We start from the raw sequence: 21,444 nt of genomic DNA, 5'->3' as shown, positions 1-21,444 counted from the left end.
AACACAAAGGAATCTCTATGCTAGTAGATTGTTTCTTGTCTCTTTGGTTCCGTGGATTGATAAACCTTGGGGGAATACTCTGAGGGAAAACCTACACGAAACCGTGCGCTTGCGGCATATAAATCGGGGGCGCTAAGGAGCGTCAACATTACCGTACCAGTACCTGCTGATCCTTGATGTATTAGAATTTTGATGTAATATTTCATAAACATATCATGGGAAATTTGAAAATTTTCATTTATATATGTACTGCATCAATTTCTCCTCACACATTGACACTCACAAACTCCTCGCAAAACAACACGTTGACTAATAACATGAATTGATTAAGTTATATGTGAAAATCACTTTTTTTAACATTAATGTGTTGAGGAAACTCATTTTATTTCGAAAGCCAATAGTTTCAAATATTTCTATTATTTAATACATATTTGCATGGTCAAAATAAAAATTATAATATGTATAAAGTTATATAAATTATGAGTCTTATCACTTAAATAAAATGTAATATTTTTGCTGGACATATAGAATCTAAATAAATGTAGAAATTTTTTTGATAATTTTTGGACTCAATATTTTTTTCTACACAATTAAAAGCTGATAGCCCATTTTAAAAAGACAAATAAAAAAGAAACGAAAAAAAGCTGATAGCTCAAAGTTTTGGCGCCAGAATGAAGAATAAAAAACGGGACTCATTTGTCCCGGTTATTAAATCCCCCGGGACTAAAGGTGGGCCGCAGGCGCATTTTCGCCGTGGCCTGCCAAAACACCCTTTGTTCCCGGGTGGTGGCTTCACCCGGCACCAAAGACCTTTGGTCCCGGTTCCATCCACCACCCGGGACCAAAGGGGGGGGGGGGCTTTGGTCCCGGTTCCAGCCACCACCCGGGACCAATCGGGGGTCCCCAATTGGTCCCGGGTGGTGGCTGGAACCGGGACCAAGGGCCCCCATCCTATATATTCCGGCGCCCCCTCTCCCCTGCCTCCTCCCCACACTTAGCCATTTTCTTGATCCGCAGCCACGCCCGTCGATCGCCATTGTCGTGCCCTCCCCGGAGCGCCGCCGTATCGTCGTCCCCAGCCCGGAGCACCACGCCGCCGCGTCGTCGACCACCGCCCTGAGCACCGCCGCCTCATGGACCACGTGCACCGCCCTCGCGCCGCCGTCCCCCGCGCGGCCCTGGCCCTCGTAGCACCACGCCGCCGCCGTCCGCGCCTGAGAGCACGCGCCGCCCCCTCGACCCCCGAGCCACGTCCTCGTCAAGCCCGCTCCACCGCGCCGCCGCCGTGTCGTCCTGCCTCGAGCGCCGCCGCCGCTCTCGTCGTCCGCCCCGCGACCGCCGCCGCGTCTGTCCCGAGCGCCGCCGCCCCACGCATCTGCCCCGAGCGCTGCCACACCGTCGTCCCCTGTGAGGCACACCCCGATCTGCCTGCCCCCACGCCGGCCCTGCAGGGCAGTTGTTGATGGAACAGTAGCCCTCAAATTGAACTTAAAATTTGAACCTTGGTTTTAATTTGAACCATAGTTCAAATTTTAGGTTCAAATTTGAGGGCTACTATTTTTTTATTATTCAATTTGTTGCATTAATTTCTGGATTAATTTGAGGTTCAAATCTAGTGCATTAATTTGTTTGTAATTCAAGTTAATTTGTTTGTAATTGAAGTTAATTTGTTGTGATTCACATTAATTTGTTTAGTGCATTAATTTGTTTATAATTTAACCTCAATTTGGATGTATTTAGATGTAAATTTAGTTCAGAAATTTAATTGAAAATTTAGTTTGGAAATGATTGTTTGTAATTTAGATGGAAATTTAGTTGGATTCTTGGAAATTTATATGGAAATTTAGTTTGGAAATTTAGATGGAAATTTTGATCCTTTGAAATTTAGTTTGGAAATTTAGATGGATATTTAGTTGGAAATTTGGATCCTTGGAAATTTGGTATGCAAATTTAGTTTCGAAATTTAGATGGAAATTTAGTTCTGAATATTTTGGATAAATAGGTGTATAATTTGATCAAAATAATTTGTATATTCAATAGTTAGTTCAGATAGACCCGCGATGTGATGCGATGGATGATGAGCAGTTTCTAATGGATATGATTGCATCCGGTAGCGCCGCGGCGGCTGGTCATGCCGACGACACCGGTAATGCCGCCAATACCGATATATACCTCAATATGTCCGGTGGCTACAAAATTGATCAACCAATAGCTGATGCTGATGACCAGGAAACAAACGTATATATCTTAACATCGATCATTCTTTTCATTTGTCATACTTACAATGAGTAATCACCATGAATATATATGAATTTTTTTGAAGCCATCTGGATCATCAAGTAGGCCAAAAAAACAAAGCAAGGCCTGACCAAGAAAGTGGAAGGGCGATTTATCATAATAGAAGTGGCTCTAGATGGCAAACCGATCGCTCTAGAAGCAGCCGCAAAGAAATACATTAGACAGTATGGTTGTCTTGTCCGGGACCACATCCTTATCAGCTTCAGGTTATGAAAAGCTAACAATCCAAGCGAGCAAAGGGATGTGGTGCTTGAAAGAGAAAAGGAGTGGCTCTGGCGGTAGCTGAAGAAGAACTTCACGATTCCGGCTGAATCAGAAGAAGCTGCTAAGCGCTGGACCCTGAGCAAGATGGCCGAACAACTTCAGACATTTAAGAAGAATCTGACGAAGAATTATATCAAGAATGGGAAAACGCCAGAGTTCACTGGAGACCTTGCAAAGCAGAAGGACCACTGGAATGCCTTTGTGGCATATAAGTCTTCAGAGCTTGGGATTCGGAACGTGGAAAAGGCCAAGGAAAATGCCTCCAAGAAAATATATCATCACACTCTTGGGCAAGGTGGGTACAAGATGGCAAAATCAAAATGGGAGAAGATGGAGCAGGATTTGATTGACAAAGATATCACGCCTACAACCATCACCTGGCCTGAACGTTCAAAGAACTAGTACTATGCTCATGGTGGAACATTGAACCCAGAGTCGGGTGAGTGCATCTTTGGCCAGAAAATTCAGTAAGTGGCCCGCATACTACAGGAGGCCATACAAGCAGTTAGCCAAGGCACATTCCAGCATGATAGAGAAAGGGACGAACTGACATATGCCCTTCAGAACCCAGAACATCCGGGGTGTACAAGGGGCAAGGGAGTGGTTGCGTGGAAATATGGCTTCAGAGATTTCATCGATACATATAGAAGCCAGGATAGAAGGAAGAATGAGGAGCGCCTGCACTTGCAAAGGCTAGAGGAACAGCTCCTCTCACAAGATGAAAGAATGGCAGAGGAGGTTAAACGCCAGGTGGCCTTAGCAATGAGCCAGCAGCAGCAACAGCAAGCGGCGCTTGCAGAGCCTATTGTCGATGCGGCCGGCCTATCTCAACCTTAAAGCAGCTATGCCTCCACGGGCCTCCCTGCCGATATGGGAATCGCCGCTATTGATACGACAGCTGAGCAGCACTATTCAGTGGATGAGATCACCCAGCGGACACCTTGTGCGCTTCAAACTTGCAGTAAGAACTTAAGATTCACGATAGCGTATGGTTCTTCCATGCCAAGCACACCAATCGAGGTGTACCATGGGCAGGAGATCCCGGCTGGATACGCTAAAGTTGGGGTCGAGGAGGTGTGCAATGATTGGAAGAATCTCGAGCTCGATATTCCTGGAGGTGACGGGGAGACAACACTAGCAGACGCTGTTCATGGTTACATATTGTGGGAGAAGCGGTACATCGTCCTCAAGCCTACCGATCAGGGATCAAGGCCGGTATCACCGCAACTCGATCATCGTTCACCTCCTCTGCCACCATCTCCGAGACCTGCCCCAGAACACTCTCCTTTGTCTTCATCTCCTAGGCGGCTGTTGACTACTCCTGCCGAGCCGTCATCTCCTGGCTCACCTCTTTCGCCACCGCCAAAGAAGCAAAAGAAGACGGAGCCACAGAATCAGGACAAACTGCTGGACCCTGCAAAATTAAAATTTTTTATTGGAATGAAGGAATTAAATAGGAGAAAGTTCATTGAGCCACCGCCGCTTTCAGACCACTAGTTGTTCTAAACCAGGAACATCAAGGCTTTCTGGGGTTCTTGCAATCAACAAAGCTCACTACCGATCAGATAACAGGAGCTTCGAATCAAGATCTGGATCCGCGGAAAGAGTATCCGATAGCTCCAGTGGTGAGATGGAAATATAAGGAGGGTACCAGCCTTGTCCCCCCAGATGTGGACTTGCTTCCAAGGCAAATGCGAAGGCTACATGACTTGTACATGAAGGCGATGAGAGATTGCAACTTCATGCAGGGCACAAAGATTGGAGATGAAGATTTCTTTCACGGAGTGGCCATCATATGGCTTGATTGGGAAGAAGTGTACCAACTATACCATCAGGATGCCGTCAACATCTCTATCGCCACTTTGTGGCTTCGGTAAGTGTGTTCTTTAAATCATGTTCATTACCATATATAACTAAGGATGGAGATTCCTTTCTTCATTTTGTATCCTGTAGGATGGAGATTCAAACATGCCGTAAAAAGGGTATTATCACATTGGCTTCATGGACCCAATGGTTGTGAATTGCAAGAATCTCCAGAGTAATCCTGCAGAAACATTCAAAAACTTGTACAAGTACTTAAGCATTCAACACTATAAGGTGACCATTGCATTTCCGTACAACTTTGGGTAAGTCTTTTCTGCCATATAACTATTTTAGTTCTATATAACTAAATTTTATTAACCCTACATGAAATCTTGCAGAGATCACTGGATATTAATTAACATATATCCGGACAAGAGCTTAGCGGTTGTTATGGACTCATTGCGCAGAGATCCAAACCAATACAAAGACATGACCGACATGTTGGACAAGTAATTTATTCTTGTCATACCACCTCAATCACCATTGCATTGAAATCAATGACAACTATATTTATTCGTTTTGGTTCGTGTTCAGGGTTTGGAAGAAATTCATTCGAAAGCATAGTGGCAATAATTTCAATGCCGAACTAAAGTGGAGGAAAAATTTTCCGGTACGGGTGGGATTATACTTTATTTGCATATTCCATATCCTTTAGTATATATGAATACATTGATAGCTAATTACTTCTTTTATTTCTCTTGAAGTGTCGGAGGCAGGCGTATGGAACTAATTTATGCGCATACTATGTCATAGAGAATGTCCATACCCTAATAGGTCCTCAAAGGACCTTTGCCGCATGGCAGGAGGAAGTAAGTAAAAAACTTTATTAAATTTAACTTGCGTGGAACTCATTTTGTAAATTGTTGTAATTAATATTATCACTTTTCCACAGCTCTCTCAAATGCGAGACACACTCATACCAGAGGAAATGATCCTGCCGATTCAAGAAGTCATGTGCGGATTTATTGTTCATGAGGTCCTGGATCTGGCAGGAGAATTCTACTATGATGGCGTGTCAAACATAGATAATAGGAGTAAATATGACAAAATTAAGTAAAATTTTTGGTGCACTTTGTATGTAATTGACTTTTGTGTTGCACTTTATATGAGTAAATGAATATATATTTATATTACTGCAGTTCATACTCCACTTAAATTCCAATACAAAATTCAATCTGAAATGGAATAGAAATAACCCAAAAGAAACAGAAAAAGAAACAGGAAAAAAAAGGGCCTACCAACTGGGACCAAAGGGGGTGCCTGCCACGTCGGCGTTGACAGACCATTTGGTCCCGGTTGGTGCAAGGCCCTCATTTGTCCCGGTTGCCTGACCCGGGAGCCTTGGCGGTTCCGGTTGGGAAATCGGGACAAAAGACTTTTTCCAACCGGGACAAAAAGCCTGTTCTATAGTAGTGGTCTATCGTCGCTCCTAGTTTCCGGTGGCCGTACGGGACACGCCTGCGTCCTTGCATTGCCCGAGTGACAGTGAGGCTTCAGGCAGGAGCATGCAAGCGCACTGCCCCTCCAGTTCCCGGCCGCATGCATGCGTGCGCTTGTGGCTGCTGATGTCTCTCTTACTCTTTCTGCTCTGAAATCGCTGATCGAGCTTCATGCCATCGAAAGCTGACCAGCCTCTGGGTACGTGAAGTCTCGTAGCTCTGTTTCTGCTAGGTCTTAACATGTGTTTGCTTCAGCTTCACTGTTATTAGCTTCTGTAGTAAATCGTTCAGTAATATAGTAGAATAGTGCATCATACTTCATTACTTGTGCAGTTGCCTATTTGTGTATGTGTAGTACTGGTTGTGGTAGTTCTGCTTGCTTGCTGTCGCTAGAGTATGGCGCTTCTACCGGTTAATGTGATTGTAAGCTTCTGCAACCAATTTCATATGCTCATTTCCATTTTATGGCCTAACCTACCCACCCACACCCCCGGGTCGCCGACGCGGGGGGCGACTCCGCACCGCCGCCTCCCGTCCTCGTAGTGCCTCTGGTGGCCGCCGCCGCCGCCGACTGACCCTCTTTGTTATATAGAAATCAAAATATCATTTCTGCATAAAAAATCTTTTATCTAGAAAGACCTATAAGAGTATCAAGTTTTATATGATGCTTATATTTTCTTGTAAGAATTATATTTATTTATTTATTTAAATAACATTCTAGAAATTTTCTTAGCAGGGCAAAGTAGGACCAATTGGCATGCTATGTTAAGGTAGCGACGAACCTCTCCTTCAGCGCTGCCACTAGTAGAGGGGTGCGTCATCAAATGCGAATATAAGCCCTCCTTATTTTCTAATCCAGATTAATTGGCAACATATCATCTTCACTTAGACTGAGTCCAACAAGAACTTGCATTTTTGAGATGCAAATAGACGATTGCCTCTCGTCTACAGTGTTTTGCCTCTCCTTCGCACAGCACCATCTCCAACAGAGCGCTGCATTTCCTTCCCCCGATGCCGCCATCCGCTGCTTCATTCCACCGGCCTCGTCGAAGCGGCCGTCGCGCGCGGCGAGGAAGGCAAGGAGGAGGCAGAGGTCCGCGGCCGCGCCGGCATCCCCGTTCGCCACGGCAGCAAGAGCAGGCCGCGCCCGAACCCCGCCACGCCCACGGGCTCGCGCCTCCAAGCTCCTCCCCGCTCGTCCCCTGCTCCGTGCGCGCCGGCCCCCTGCTCGTCCACCGGCCGCTCGCCGCCGCGCCTCCGCGCGCACCTACGGGTCCTCATCGCACCCCGGCGGCCCCGCCCCTCCGCCACCGGCCTCGCGCGCCGCGGCCCGCGCGGCTTGGCTTCTCCCCACCGGCCCCGCGCTCAGCCGTCGGGCCGCCACCGCCTCGACTCCTCTGCCGCCGCCAGGCATGAGCAGGAGGGGGAGCAGGGGACGAGGCAGCGGAGGGAGGGAGACCGGGAGCCCGAGTTGCGCGGGGCCCCTGCTCCGGTGCCCCTCCCCTGGAGCTCGCGGCTGCCCCGGCCCCCTGGAGCTCACGGCCACTGGCCCTGGAGCTCCAGCCCCGGACGCACAACTCCTCCCCTGCTCCTCCTCCGCGGGCGAGCCGTTGCGATGCGCGGCCCCTCCGATCCCCTGCACCTCTTTCGTCGGCCAGCGGCGAGCGGCGGAGCCTCCCCTACTCCTCCTCAACCGGCGAGCGGTGGCGGACGCCCAGGGCCAGCTCCTCCTCTGCTCCCTCCATCGCCGGCGGCCCTCTGCTCCTCCCCGAGCACGGCGCAGCGGCCCTCTGATCCCCCTTCCCCCTCTCGGCTGCTGCGGCGGAGCTCGCGTGCGCGCCGGCCGTTGGGGAAGCCGCAGTGTCTGCCAAGGAGCAGCGGCGGAGGCCATGCCGTGGCAGAGCGGAGGAGCGGCGGTGGCAAGGCCCGCGCGTGGCGGCTTGGCGGCCGGCCATCCGCCTGCTCCTCCTGCGCGCCGCCGGCCGCATCGCGCCCCGCTCGCCCCGGGCGCCGCACCCGCCCGGGACATCCTGATGCATTTGAGGTGAGAGGGAGTGCATATTTGCATCGTCTCTCTCCTCTGAGGCAGTTTCCCTTCGCTTTTGCGTCGCCTATTGGAGAAGGCGCAGGATATGCACAGTACCGAGAGGAGATGCAATTTCCATTTGCCTCGTGTGATTCCTCGTCTGTTGGGGTCAGTCTTAAGTAGAATATGTTTCGCCATTTAAAGCAAAGGCATGAGAAATTGTGTCGATATATAGTGGTCTAAGCTCGGTGGTGCCAATTCACAAGAAGGAACTTAGATTGGGGAACCGGTATGAAAAGGTGGTGATAATGCAACTATGTCAATCTGCAAGCAAACATGTTATAGATAGAGCCCTGTTTATTTTTTTTTTGAGCGGTAGATAGAGCCCTGTTACATTGTCCAGTCTATTGAATAAGACCACATATCAAGATGCACCTTGTTAGCCTGACTTGAGAGCATCTTCAAATGTCTTTCTAAATTTCACTCTCTAAATTATCATTTGAAGAGCCTTCTGCATAAAAATCGCTCTCTATATGCTTCCACTCTCTAACAGTTTTTCTATATTTTGAGTACACTATTTATCTTTAACTAGCTAGAAATGAGAAATGAAAGATGACTACATTTGAATAACCACTTAGATTTCCAACCCTGTGTATGCTACCAAATGCTCCCATAGTCGCATCTCACTTGCGCTTTTACTTCTAGGCACAATCTTGAAATGTTAGAATGTGCAAGTAGTAGTTGGACTTGTCCCTCTCTTTTGCAATGTTCACCTAAACGCTAAAAGGTAGTCGTTCGGTCACCCCTCGAGTAGCGAGTAAGCCGTGTACATGTCGTGTAAACGATGTGTACACGCGATACATGGTTTGTACGGTAGAAATAAAATTAATATATCTATGCAAGTGAAAGTCAAAAAAATTTAATATTTTATCAACCAAACATTATAGATTACCAAACTTAACTGTTAAAATAGAGCAAATATATAATCATATGCTCCAGTTATCAATTGAGCATTCTTATATTACGTGAAAAATCACAATTTGCAAATTTCATACCCTTTAAAAAAGGGTCATTTTGATCCATGCCACTACAATTTCTTGAAGTTGGATTTCATGTTGAAATCCATGCCATTGAGTGGCATGATTTTGAACGTGACACCCAATTTCACGGAGTTGTGGTGGCACGAATCGAATTTTCCCTTTAAAAAACTAGGCGTAGTTGATACTTCTCTATAGCCCCTAGGCGTTGTTTTAAGTGGTCTACTCGTCATGTAAAACCGTGCAGTTGCCATTTTTTGTACACCGGTGTAGCCCTATATTTTATTGTGTAAATGGTTGGACCGTGTAATCACCGTTTAGGTTCTAAGGGCAGTCCCAACCCATGGTGCCTATGAGTGGTGTCTAAAGGAGAGAGTGTGATAAATATATTCGTAGACACCACCTCTTCAACCCATAATGTCTATAGCAATTTCTATAGATAAGAAAATTTAATAATTCTTTGCACGCCTTGTAAATAGAGAAGGATCAATTGTGGCATGCGGCATGCATCAGTCCATGCGAAGATCGACATCAGCCTACATAGTGTTAGGTTGATCTCCATCAGGCTTGGCCCAACGGCCATGTCTGGGCCCTTGACTCGAGCCCTGAGCAGGGGCGCCCAGCCCAAGAAGAGGCTGGTGGGCCCCGTCGCGCAGCCCTATAAAGAGGAGGTGGGGACTGGCAGCTCGGGGTAAGAGGTTCATCGCTGCCGCCACCGTTCCCCACTTAAAACCCTAGACAGATCGAGAGGGAGGGCTGAGAGCGACGGGAAGCTTCACTGTGACGCGCCGTCGCCGCCACTGGCTCGCCGTCGATTACAATGCCGCCAACCCTGCACCACGCCACCATCGCCACTACGACGCATCTACACCGCCCGTCGCTGCCTGTGCGCAGCCTCCATCGATGAACGCGGCCGCACCATGGAAACAACAATGTATTCCTCTTGGTCAAGTTCGTCACCCACTCGATCTACCACTATGCGATCCAAAGTAATCCAACAATGGTATCAGAGCCGATCTAGTGTGTAGATCGAGATGGGAAAAGTGGATTCGTTCATGAATCAAAGAAACAAAGACAAAGAAAGGAACCGAATCGATCTCGGATCGAAAAATCGCACACCCTAACCCTAGCAAAGAAAAGCGGCCGCCGGACTTACTTGGTCTGGGTGCCACCGCCGCCGCCGTTGTGCGGCTCAGACCTGCACCGCCACTTGACGGCGCACGGCACAGACAGGAGCCACGCTCACCGCCGGGACGCTGGGTGCACGCGCTGGCTCGAGCACCGAAGCAAAGCCGCTCGACGGCGGCACCCTCGCGCAAGGGCGAAGGCGCTCGCCAGCGAGGGGGTCCGCGGCGGCGCTACCGTTCTCTCCGGCTGCCATGGCCGCCGTCGCCTTCGCTCTATGGTCGCCGCCGCACCGTGGAGAGAGAAAGGGAAGGGGAAAGAAAGTAGAGAGGAAAGGGGTAGGACCCCGGCCATAAGCCGGCCGTGGCGCTCCTCACCGTCGCCGGTGAGCTGCCGGCATGGGCTAAGCCGCCCAGTGGCCGCCGCCGCTCGGCGTGCTGAGAGAAGGGAGGAGGTGAAATGACCTAGGGTTCAGGGGGAGGCCGCCGGCGCCGCCGGTTTTGACCAGGCGAGATTACCAGATGACCGTCGGATCTAATCCGACGGCCGGCGGCGGCCGAGCGGCGAACGGGCCACAAGCAACCCAAGAGGGAGCCGCGTGGGGGGCCGAAATCCCGGCCCAGGCCCATGCTGCGGCCGGGGGCGCGGGGGTGTGCCGCGCGGAGTGGGCCGCGGGCCGCAATCTGCTACGGGCCGCGCACAGGGGCTGAGCCGATTTCTATTTGGGCCGCCCAAACAGTAATCGCTTTCAATTGTTTTACTCATTTTCAGAAGCTATTGTTTAATGTCTTTTTACACAGTTTTGACTCTAGATTTAAATTTGATCCAACGTGACAATTTATTCTAGAGAACAGTAATGTTTAAAAGTGATTTTGCTTCTGAATATGAGTATGTTCACATGTTTCCACTGCAAAGTTTATATTGTTGCTCTTTAATTTAATTAGAACCAACGGGACAATTAAATTTTAAGAGCATGATTAAAGAGCCTACTTTGAGTAAGTTTTACCTCTATTCAATTTTGAACCAAGATAAATTGTTTAGAGGGAAATTGAGCACAAAGTACTGTATCTGTAAAGAAAAGGTTTTCCGCTGCTATGATGATGTTATTTTTCAATTAAGTCGGAACCAACGAGAAGATTTAATTGGAAGAATAGCATAAAAGTCTTAAATGAGTCTTTCTTAAAGACACATTTGAAGTTTAAAGTCTCAGAAAAGCTTATGGTGTCTTCAGTTAAAGTTAAGTTTTGGCATCATTTCGCCATTTAAAGTCTCAAAGTTGAGCATTGTTTTGTCTTAACATCGGGAGCCATAAAGAGGGCTCTCAAAGGAGAGAAAATTAAAGTTAATTATAGTATTGTTATTTTCTGACCAACGTTGATGATAACAATATTATAATTTTATGAGTCATAGCTTAAAGTTTAAAGTCTTTTGTAAACATTGCATCAAAATGACCTTTTTGAGAGAATACATAAAGAACTGTTGCTAAAGTAAAGAAATGTATTTTCTTGTTCCGCTGCAATATAGTTAATCATGCTCTAATTAAATTCGAACCATCGGAAGAATTTAATTTTGAGGAACAAATATTTCCATACATTAATTCTGTTTCTGCCCAACGGTGATGCGATTTTAATGTAGAGGAAAGATGTTTTATTCTATTTCTGCCCAATGGTAATATAGAATAGAACTTAAAGTTTTGATTATTGTCTTTTCAGACAAAGTTTTGCATGTAGTCCTTTTTGAAGGGACAAAAGAAAATGAACTGGGTACTTGTGACTCAGAAAGAAAGAAAGAAAGTCATTGCATCAGAAAATATATTCTCTGTAAAAGAATGGCTTAAAAGAAAAAGTACTCATGGATATTGATCCAAGAAAAGAAGATAGAGTAATAAAAGTTCAGTTTGCGAAATGCCTCTTATGTACTTTCCATCAAAAAGAATTTATTTTGAGTTCAGTCAGAGATGTAATAAGGCATGCACGGCTAATTTGACCAATGTCAGACTAAGCATGTGTGTCATGAAATATTCGGATTAATTTTTGAATTAATGATTGAACATGATCTAATCTTGGCATTTATGTCCAGGAAGAGTATGGAATAATACCAGCATTGCGGTTAAAATTGGCATAGTTTCATCCTGCATGGCGGGAGAAAGTTGTGACGACTCATGTGCTTTTGGTGCATCCCATACTGGGAGAGAACTTTTTGAGTAGCTCTTATGCTATTCTAAAATTGATCGGACACTTCTATTGTATCATATTGTTTAAGCACTTAATGAGTTTAAGAAGAATGGAAAGTTACATACGAATACGCGCGCGTGACTCGCTAAATTACTGGTCATAAAGGACTCTGTTGAGTTCTCGAAGTGAAACGTGAAAAAAAGTACTCCCATACGAATTAGAAATTACTTTGTCCTGCATGACGTAATCATGTGGATGAAGTAATAAAAGTTCCCTCATTCACAAGAGTTATGAATATATTTCGAAATTGTGGCAGAAAAGTTCATGCCACATTTCGAGGGGGAGAAATGTGAAACAGTTAAGAAAGATACTTCCCTACACTTTATGATGCGTACTATGCATTGAAAAGCAAAAGATAATCTATCAAAGATAAATATGACCGCCAGGGGGAGTACAACGGTCACTATATTGATACCCCTATGTAAAGAAGATAGTGAGTTTTTACAGTTCGAAAAGGAAGATAGTGAGTTAGCCAATATTCATACTGGACAACCCTCAAAGATAGTAAGACGGTGCTTCAGAGCATATATAAAGACTTTAACAGATGGAACCCAAACAAGAGATTTACTGATATGCCATCTTTACAGAAGATGGAATAATCTGGGGGAGCATGGTATGTAGAGACCTAAGACTTGAAGAGAAGTAGGAATGCGTGTCCACTTCAATGATTCAAGAGCAATGAGTTTCTCATACTTGTTGATGTTGTTAGCTTTTCAAAGAAGATGAATAATGTAAAGAAGGGTCTTGTTATGCAAGAGCCTGTAGAGTCTATTGCCTTTTGGCAAAGAGCAACAACAGCCCCATATAGAAAATAATGTGCCAAGAAAAGAAATGTTGGTTGATTCCACCTCATTTGAAGAAGTCATGAGAATTCTATGGGCTAAGTCCATGGAAAAGGAAAATGATTCCTAAAAGAGTCATCACAGTAGGTTGTAATGGACCTACAAAGATAAATGTGACTCTAGAGGGAATGGTAAAAGATATAACGCAAGGCTTGTGACAAAAGTTTCACACAAAGAGAAGAAATGTTTACATGACACTACTTGACGTTTTGTCATGGAAAGAAAGAATATATGAGATACCACAAGAAGAAACCCATTTAAAGCCTTGAGATGGTGGTATCTAAAGTTCATAGAAATAGTAAGAATTAAAAGAATCGAGGAGGACAATAGTTTTTAAGCAAAGTTAAGAATGGGAAATTTGATTTCTGCAACTTAAATGAAGATAACACCCTACTTATTAGTGGTGGTGTTAATCTGCCACTATAGATAAAGAATTCTTGTCCTCAAGTTTTGATCTCGGTGATGGGTTTTTTTATTCTAGGAATTGAAACTTACTGAGATAAAAGAAAGGGGTATTAAAGCTATCCCAAATGCATACTTAGAAAAGATTCTAAAAGAAATAAAGTATGCTTGCGAGCAAAGCTGTGCCTGTTCCTTATGGTCAAGAGTAATAGTTATGAAACTTTAGTGTTCCAGGAACCAATGTAAGACAGATCAAATGAAAATGATTCTATATGCTTCAGCTGTTGGAAGCTTTATGAGTGCGCAAGTAAAGAATTTACCCTGACATAGTTTGTTTATCCGGGTCATTTTGGCAAAAGTTCAATCCAGATATAGATCATTGGAATGAAATTGAGAATATCGGCCTCATGCTAAGAAAGAAATAACTAGTTCTCCCAAAGGGTTGTGAGTACAAAAGTAGAGTTTGTGAAATATGTAGCGAAATCCACAATTGTCGCTAACTTTCACACTTGGAGTTTTTGTGTGGAAAATCTCCAAAATAAAACAATTAACATCAATGTGATGCAAAGACATGGTATAGCATGATACGAGGCCGAGGGACAGGCAAAATGGTTAAGAGAACCTGTACCCGGAGTTGATGATGGTTGACAACAGCGATAACCATTTAAGTAGTTTGCTCCTATGACAACGAGTCAAGTGTGGTGCCAAACACATTGACACAAAGTTATATGTTGTAAAGGAGAAAGTCCAGAATTATGTTAAAATGCATTGAGTAAAAGAATGACAGACATGTATTTGTGGATCCACTTATTAAAGGCTTGCTGCCCAGTGTGTACAGAGAACACATAGTTGACATGGGTTTATGGTATAGCCTATATTTTTCGGATAATAAAGGGCCCCAAAGTTAAAGTATCTATTTCAGAACAGAGACATGTATTGTAGCTGTTGAATCTATCGGCAACTGACCGTGACGATGAAGCTGCTCTATGCATTAATCTATGATGAAATATGAAAAGAAGTAAAAGATATAAAGTTGAAAGTATAAGAGGAGATCAAGAGGGAGAATGTTAGATTGATCTCCATCAGGCTTGGCCCAACGGCCATGTCTGGGGCCTTAACTCGCGCCCTGATCAGGTGCGCCCAGCCCAAGAAGAGGCTGATGGGCCCCTGTCACGCAGCCCTATAAAGAGGAGGTGGGGACTGGCAGCTCGGGGTACGAGGTTAATCGCTGCCGCCACCGTTCCCCACCTAAAACCCTAGACTAATCGAGAGGGAGGGCTGAGAGCGACGGGAAGCTTCACTGTGCCGAGTCGTTGCCGCCACTGGCTCGCCGTCGATTACAACGCTGCCAACCCTGCACCATGCCACCATCGCCACTACAACGCATCTACACCTCCCGTCGCTGCCTGTGCGCAGCCTCCATCGACGAACGCGGCCGCACCATGGAAACAGCAAGGTATTCCTCTTGGTCAAGTTCGTCACCCACTCGATCTACCACTACACGATCCAAAGTAATCTAACACATAGTACTACTAAGCAAAATTTTAGATAGAAGAAAAATAAACGCAAATCGTTGGAATGGTGTCAACTGTCAACACATTCTGAATCAGTTGCACATAACACAAGATGCTGGAATTTGATCTTTAGCACTACCGGCCACTACAGCTCCTGGAGCTCCACCGGTGATCACGGGCTCACGGTTGGAGCACAAGCTGCACAACCGGCCACTACTGGGACACCGCCGGCGCCGGGAACACCACCGGCGAGTGGAGCAACGACGGCCCAGTCACTGGTGCCTCTGTTGGGGCCGAGAGGATTCGGAAGAGGGCAACAAAAATGCTGGTGCGCAAGCTTGAACATGGCGGCAGCATGGTGACCGCCACAGCGGATCGGGAGGTTGGGGAAGACGCGTGGGGAAGAAACGAATGCATTGCTCCAGCGCCCAACTCCATCGTTTCCTACGCCTTGGTACGCGCCTCGACGCAGTTTCCTGCATGCAACACCGTTACTTGCATTTTTGTTCTCTTTCCTCCATAACTACCATGCCACATCAGAATTTTGCTTAGTTGGCACCCTAATAAATTCTTTGGACACCATCTGATGTGGAGGGTTGGGACTGTCCTAAACTGCACGGTACCTTGTCGAGCAGCGTGTACACGAGCTACATGGCCATTTATGGCTAATTGCTCTTTTGTATGCTTTTCTTCACCATGACATTTCTATGTTTTTTACATGATATCAACATAGGGAGTCAAAGAGAAAGAGGAGAGACAGGTGCACGTCAAATTGAAGACATGATTCCAGCGTTTGTTGTGTCTGTCGTTCCTTTCTCCTTGGGCTAACGCCAAGAAACCACCCAACATAGCAGCTAGCCCAGGTAGGTCCCAAGGAGGCTATTTATTTAATTTTATTTAACTACACACAATCCCTATATATTTTTGCAAACTAAATGAAATATATTGTTAAAATTATTGGTTGTACATTTGTACAAGGCGTCTATATATAGTCCGTGCGACTGCAATCGCTGCCATCGTAGAAGGTGGGCTTCATCGCTGGGCTGTGCACATGTGCAGCCATGCTTACACGGAACTACACTTAACTAAATTTTAAATAAGAAATATTTTTTTGAAACAAAATATAATTTTCCAAGAATATTATTTTGAAGAAAAATATTCATCACAAGAGATGTTCTGAAGATAACAAAATATTATAAAAAACAAATTCGACTATGGGCCACCCTACAACCGCTGCCACCGACATGCTGTGGGACACCTGGGTGAGGCATGGCGCACCACCATGGCCCACCGGAGAAGCTGCTTCGGGAGCCGTTTTATGAGAAGTTGAAGCTGTACTAAACGGAACCTATAGGTTCGCCCCTGCAGACAGAAGAGAGACGATCCAAGCTGCGACGAGCCAAACGAGCTAACGAAAGCTAAATCTAGAACTAGCTTCGCGCCTGCAGACTGGAGAGAGACGAGCCCAACGAGCTAACGAAAGCCTTTTGTTCAACCATATACAAAATATAAATAAACAGTACATCATGCAGAAAAACTTAAATAAACACCTAGTGAAATTACTATATGACCCCAAGAATCACTAAAAAAATGTAAACTATAGCATGGAAGATAATAAAAAAAGGCAAACTAACCAAGGTTCTGGTGTCATATCAGTGAAGAATTCTAACGTTTCGGGTTCGGGGTCTTGATATCGTGAAAAGGGCTGATTCGTAACACACGTGGCTTGTAATAATCCTTGCATGATGTCGCAGTTGGGTCTGCTGATGTGGCAGCTGGAGGGGGGGGGGGGGGGGGGGGTTCGCCCCTCAGAAGCTTACTAAGGCACCTTTGCTCGGATCACGCTCACGCCCCTAACTTCAGGTTGCCGGATCGAGATGATCAAGGGATTGCGGCGCTCGCATGACAAGCGGTGGAAGATCGCCGGACTTCTTTGTTCGTCGTCCGAACTTGGCCCTGTTTGGTTTCCTAGCACAACTTGCGCTAGGAAACTTTGACAGTTAATTACTGGTATTAAATGAAGGCAGTTTGTAAAAATAACTCCACAACCCTTGTGCTAGGTACCCTGAAGAATCTAATGAGATCTTTGACCGCGTGATTAGAGAATAGTTACTGTAGCATCACTGTAGACAATCATCAATTCATTAATAGCATTAGATTCGTCGCAAAAAGTTACACTCATTCCTAAAAGGGTTTTACAAATAGACTTCATTTAGTACTCCATGCATATGAGATTCTTTTTTCGAGAGACGCGCATTCTAGTATCTAGCGTGATCCAAACGAGGCCCTTGAGTCAGGAGGCTTGGAAGCAATGCAATAGGACAGAAGGCGACGGTGAACACACATGATCTGCAGGGTCGAGACCATCACTGGGGTTCTCGATTGTCGGCGTGGAAAGCAGGCGGCGGCCCGGAGGCGATCGATGGCGATGGCTCCAAGAAGCTGAGCGATGGCATCATGTATGTGGCCATGTGGGCACTATGGCACGAGATGCGATGGGGATCATGGTGGAAACCAGCAGAGATCTCCCGAGGCGGTGGACTCGTAGGCCGGGGCCGGGCCACGAATTTTGTAGTGGGCAATGGCGGTGGCGGCGGGCAACTATAGCTGTTGCAGCCTTGCAGGCGAGTGTGGGTGGAGGGGCTGACAGGTGGGGTTGGGATGTCGGTTACACGGAGAGGAGGCCTGGAGGAGGAAACCGAGGTGGGCTTCAGCAAGGTGCCACCGGGCAATGCAATTGCAGCAGCAGCTGCAGTTGGTTTCGGCCCAAAACGGTGGTGGCCTTCGGGCTGCACAGTGAAGATGGAAATATTGTACTAGTTTTTCAAAATGTAATATTATTTTAGAGAAGTAGTATAAAATTTTGAACTAAAGAGAATTAGAGGTGCACCTAAGGGTCACCTCTTTGCACCCCTAAGCGCGAGTAGGTTTTATAAATTTCCAATCTCCAAACCATAATGGGTTTGAATTCTTTTCGAAATTTAGAACCGTGAAAATTCATTTTTCAACCAAAACTCAAATGGAACCGGCATGAATGAATATCTTATTTAGAAAATGATATTTTCCATGATTATTTACATTTCCTCCTAACAAAGTAAATAAATTTTAAACTATTGCATGGACTGAAACTTGTGGTGTGTTACGGTGTGCCTAGCCAAAACTTCAATATTCAATGCAGTATTGCAATAGGGTACCCAATCTTATTTTCTGGAGCAGCTGATTAATTATGAAACCATACCACACTCTAGTTTATTTATTCTCCCAAATTAATTATATGGAATGTCATTTTGATTCATTTTATCAACTTATTAGATTGACCCGTAGTCCAAAGCACGAAACCAACTGAGCACCAAGCAATAATAAGCCAAATATGAGCACATTGTGATTAATTTTAAAATAAATTCTTGAAGACAAATCCCCTTGTTTGGATCTCATGATCTCGAGATCAAACTGCAACACATGTGTGGAATTTAAATAGTCTCGTTTCAAACTTTTGATAATAAAGCTTAAAATGCGAAAGGGTATTGTTTGATGAAATTTCCTGCTGAGAACCGTAACCGCCTCGAAACGGCCAGCTGGCACTTGACCCCCAACGGAACGGCCTCGCGCTCGGCTTATTTCACCTCCCGCCCGCCCAGCCTTTCTTCTTCCCCTCGCTCGCCTTCCTGCTCCCCTGCCTCCCCCTCCCTGCCTCCCAACAAGCCAAGCAAGAGAGCTTGCCACCCCGCCGCACGTCGGCTGAAAAGAAGCGGGCGGAGAGATGGACCCCAAGCCACGGCGGGGCCGCCTGCGGAGGTGGGCCGGCCTCCTCTCCGCCCTCGTCTCCAGGGGTGGGGCATGGGTGCGCCGCGCCGCCGCGGCGATGCGGAGCCGGCTTGCTCGTCGCGCCGCGCTCCTAGTCAAGAGAGGAGGCCTAAGGCGCGCCGAGGAGGAGGGAGACGCCCGCACCGCAGCGGGAGCCGGCGACCCCAAGAGCCTGCCGTCGGCGGTGCAAGGCCGCGGCCAACCGCGGCCGCCAAGTACCCCGCGCTTCCGGGAGGAAGAAGACCACGGGCACGGCGATGCGAGGGGCTCCGGCAACAGCCTCGTCACCGGGAGTCCCTCGGCGGCGCAAGAAGACCGCGGCAAGAGCAAGACCCGCGACGGCGAGGCCAGCAGGGACGCCGCGCCCGCGACGACACGCGACGAGTCGGGGAACCAGGAGGACTTGCCGCGCCTCCCACTTCATCGCGGCCAGGGGATGGACGCCGCGGCCGCGCCCAGCGCCGACCTGTTGGCGCCCGGCGGGATTGGGGGTGCAGAGCGCACCAAGATCGGCGACCGCAGCATCGTCGCGCCCAGCCCCCCGGTGAAGCTGGAGATTGACGCCGCGGACGACGTGACCGTCGACGCGCCTCCTGTGGTCTCCGACACGTTGCTCGTCCAGCGCGACGTCGCGGCTTCAGCACCTGCGGGCGGGAGCTCGAGTGCAGAGCGCACCAAGATCGGCGGCGACCGCAGCATCGTCGCGCCTAGCCTCGTCAAGCAGGAGATCGACGCCGCCGCGGAGTCCTCCGATCGCGGCGAATAAAAGGACGATACCGCCACAGCCACGCCCGGCGCCGTCCCCGTGGCGCACGGCTGGTGCTCTGGTGGCGAGGATGATCAGACTGTTGCCGTCCCCGAGAAGGACCCGCAAGACGAGCTCGACGCGCCGCCTGTCGTCTCCGACGCGGTGCTCGTCCAGCCCGACCTCGCGGCTCCTTCAGCGCCTGCAGGCGGGAGCGGCGAAGCCAGCGAGGCGAGCTCCCATGCGCGACGGCGTCGACAGCTCGTCGTCGCGAGGAAGAACAAGAAGGCCAAGCGCGCAGCGCCACGTGAGGCTCAGCCTCCCGATCAGGATCAGGTTTGGTTCTTTTGGTGAGATTTGCTGTTCAATGCCCGTGAGAGAACCACTTTCTTGGACTCTGCATTTTCTGAACATGTGAACACTTCCTCATTTATGCTTGTTAATTTCCTTGTTTCTTTCTTCTCCAATTAGTGCAATGAGGATGAGGATTACAGGGAACAAGCTGACCAGGAAATGAAAATGCATCAGAGCTACCGGATCAAGGCCCTGCTCTGCCGAAAAGGTTACACTTACTGCCTTATTTGCCACCTTGCTAGCGGAGAGAAGGAGCTGCCTAAAGATCAGAACAAGGTAATATGTCCAACTAAAAGAATTAGCACTTCAATGCAAAACCAACCGTTTAAATTATTAACTCATGTGCATTCCTTATACTTTACTAAAAAAAAATCAGGTAGAGCATCACAACATAACTGCTCACTGCTGTCCTGGGATCAAATGTGTGAGGGCGGGTTGCTTCACCAGGGCTAGATACAGCCGCGACATTGGTCTACACCAATATGTTTGCCACAAATTGTCCTAGGGGTAAGTGGAGTTAACTAAATCATTACACCTTTACAATGTACGTGTAAATGTTTCAATTTATTATCCTAAACATTCATGCTGTATATGTTTCAGATTTGCTTGCTGGAGAACAATGGATTTGCATAACTGCTGAAACTTAATCATTCGGGCAAGACTGCAGTGACAGTTCACCTATCTGAAGATACCACTGTTAGCCCTTTAGCTTGTGCAGTAACTTTTGGTAGTGCAAATGATTAGTTCTCTTTGTGGTTCCTGAACCAACCCTTGAGGATTTGGTACCTTTTGCTTCATATGATGTGTATCTTTATAATGTACGTGTTAACATGTTACGGATCAGGATGGGATGGATAAGTAGTACATCTGCTGTTTCCAGTTTTGAAAACTGAATGAAGTGAGAGTAAATGTATTGTGTTGCACTTATTTGCCTCTGAAAATATTACACGCCAGCAATCTAATGATGAGTGAAGTATGTGCTCTAGGAGTCCTGTGAATTTTGTGTTTCTGGGTTTTGGATCCTTGGTTATTAGGACTTAGAGAATTATACTCTGTATATTTTCTGAAAGCCATCACCAGTGCCAATATCACCGGCTGGTTCAGCCAAAACACAACAATAGGTTCAATTGTATTTAACACAGCATTTGACAGTTTTTTTCACCATTGCATGATCTACAAGTAGTTTTCCAAGGGAAGCACATCCAGATTTTGTTTATTGAGAAAAGATTTCTTATAAAACCTTAGGAAATTTTGGACTGTGAGTAAACTTTAATCTATAATAATTATCTTGGTCAAGTGGTTTGACAGGAAGAAGAGAAAATTTTTAGTTTCTGGAAGATCACAGTTGGGTTTGGCACTGTCAGTTAACTGACAGTACTGAATGGCTATTGCCAATTCAGTTTTAAAAATATGGTGAAATAGTCACCTTTAGCCTGAAATTTTGGAAGAATCTGGATGTAGGAGAGAGGTTTACATATGAAAAATGGATTCTTTGTT

At 46.7% G+C, this 21,444-nt stretch overlaps 1 protein-coding gene across 1 annotated transcript; it reads left to right on the top strand.

The window, feature by feature from the left end:
- The first annotated feature begins 18,632 nt into the window (after nt 1-18,632).
- On the top strand, nt 18,633-20,923 carry LOC120646320. Its single transcript, XM_039922940.1, has 4 exons — nt 18,633-19,929; nt 20,065-20,223; nt 20,324-20,454; nt 20,548-20,923. Exon 1 carries the CDS (start codon nt 18,805-18,807, stop codon nt 19,612-19,614), a length of 810 nt encoding a protein of 269 aa, XP_039778874.1. The 5' UTR covers nt 18,633-18,804; the 3' UTR covers nt 19,615-19,929; nt 20,065-20,223; nt 20,324-20,454; nt 20,548-20,923.
- Nucleotides 20,924-21,444: the final 521 nt, after the last annotated feature.

The sequence above is a fragment of the Panicum virgatum genome, chromosome 8K (assembly GCF_016808335.1).
Source record: "Panicum virgatum strain AP13 chromosome 8K, P.virgatum_v5, whole genome shotgun sequence".
Taxonomy (NCBI): domain Eukaryota; kingdom Viridiplantae; phylum Streptophyta; class Magnoliopsida; order Poales; family Poaceae; genus Panicum; species Panicum virgatum.
The sequence above is the reverse complement of the archived record's forward strand: the minus strand, read 5'-3'. Positions and strand labels throughout refer to the sequence as shown.

Bases quoted from the DNA above. Each gene is read 5' to 3' on its own strand.
- LOC120646320 (XM_039922940.1), top strand. From the start codon at position 18,805: ATGGACCCCAAGCCACGGCGGGGCCGCCTGCGGAGGTGGGCCGGCCTC.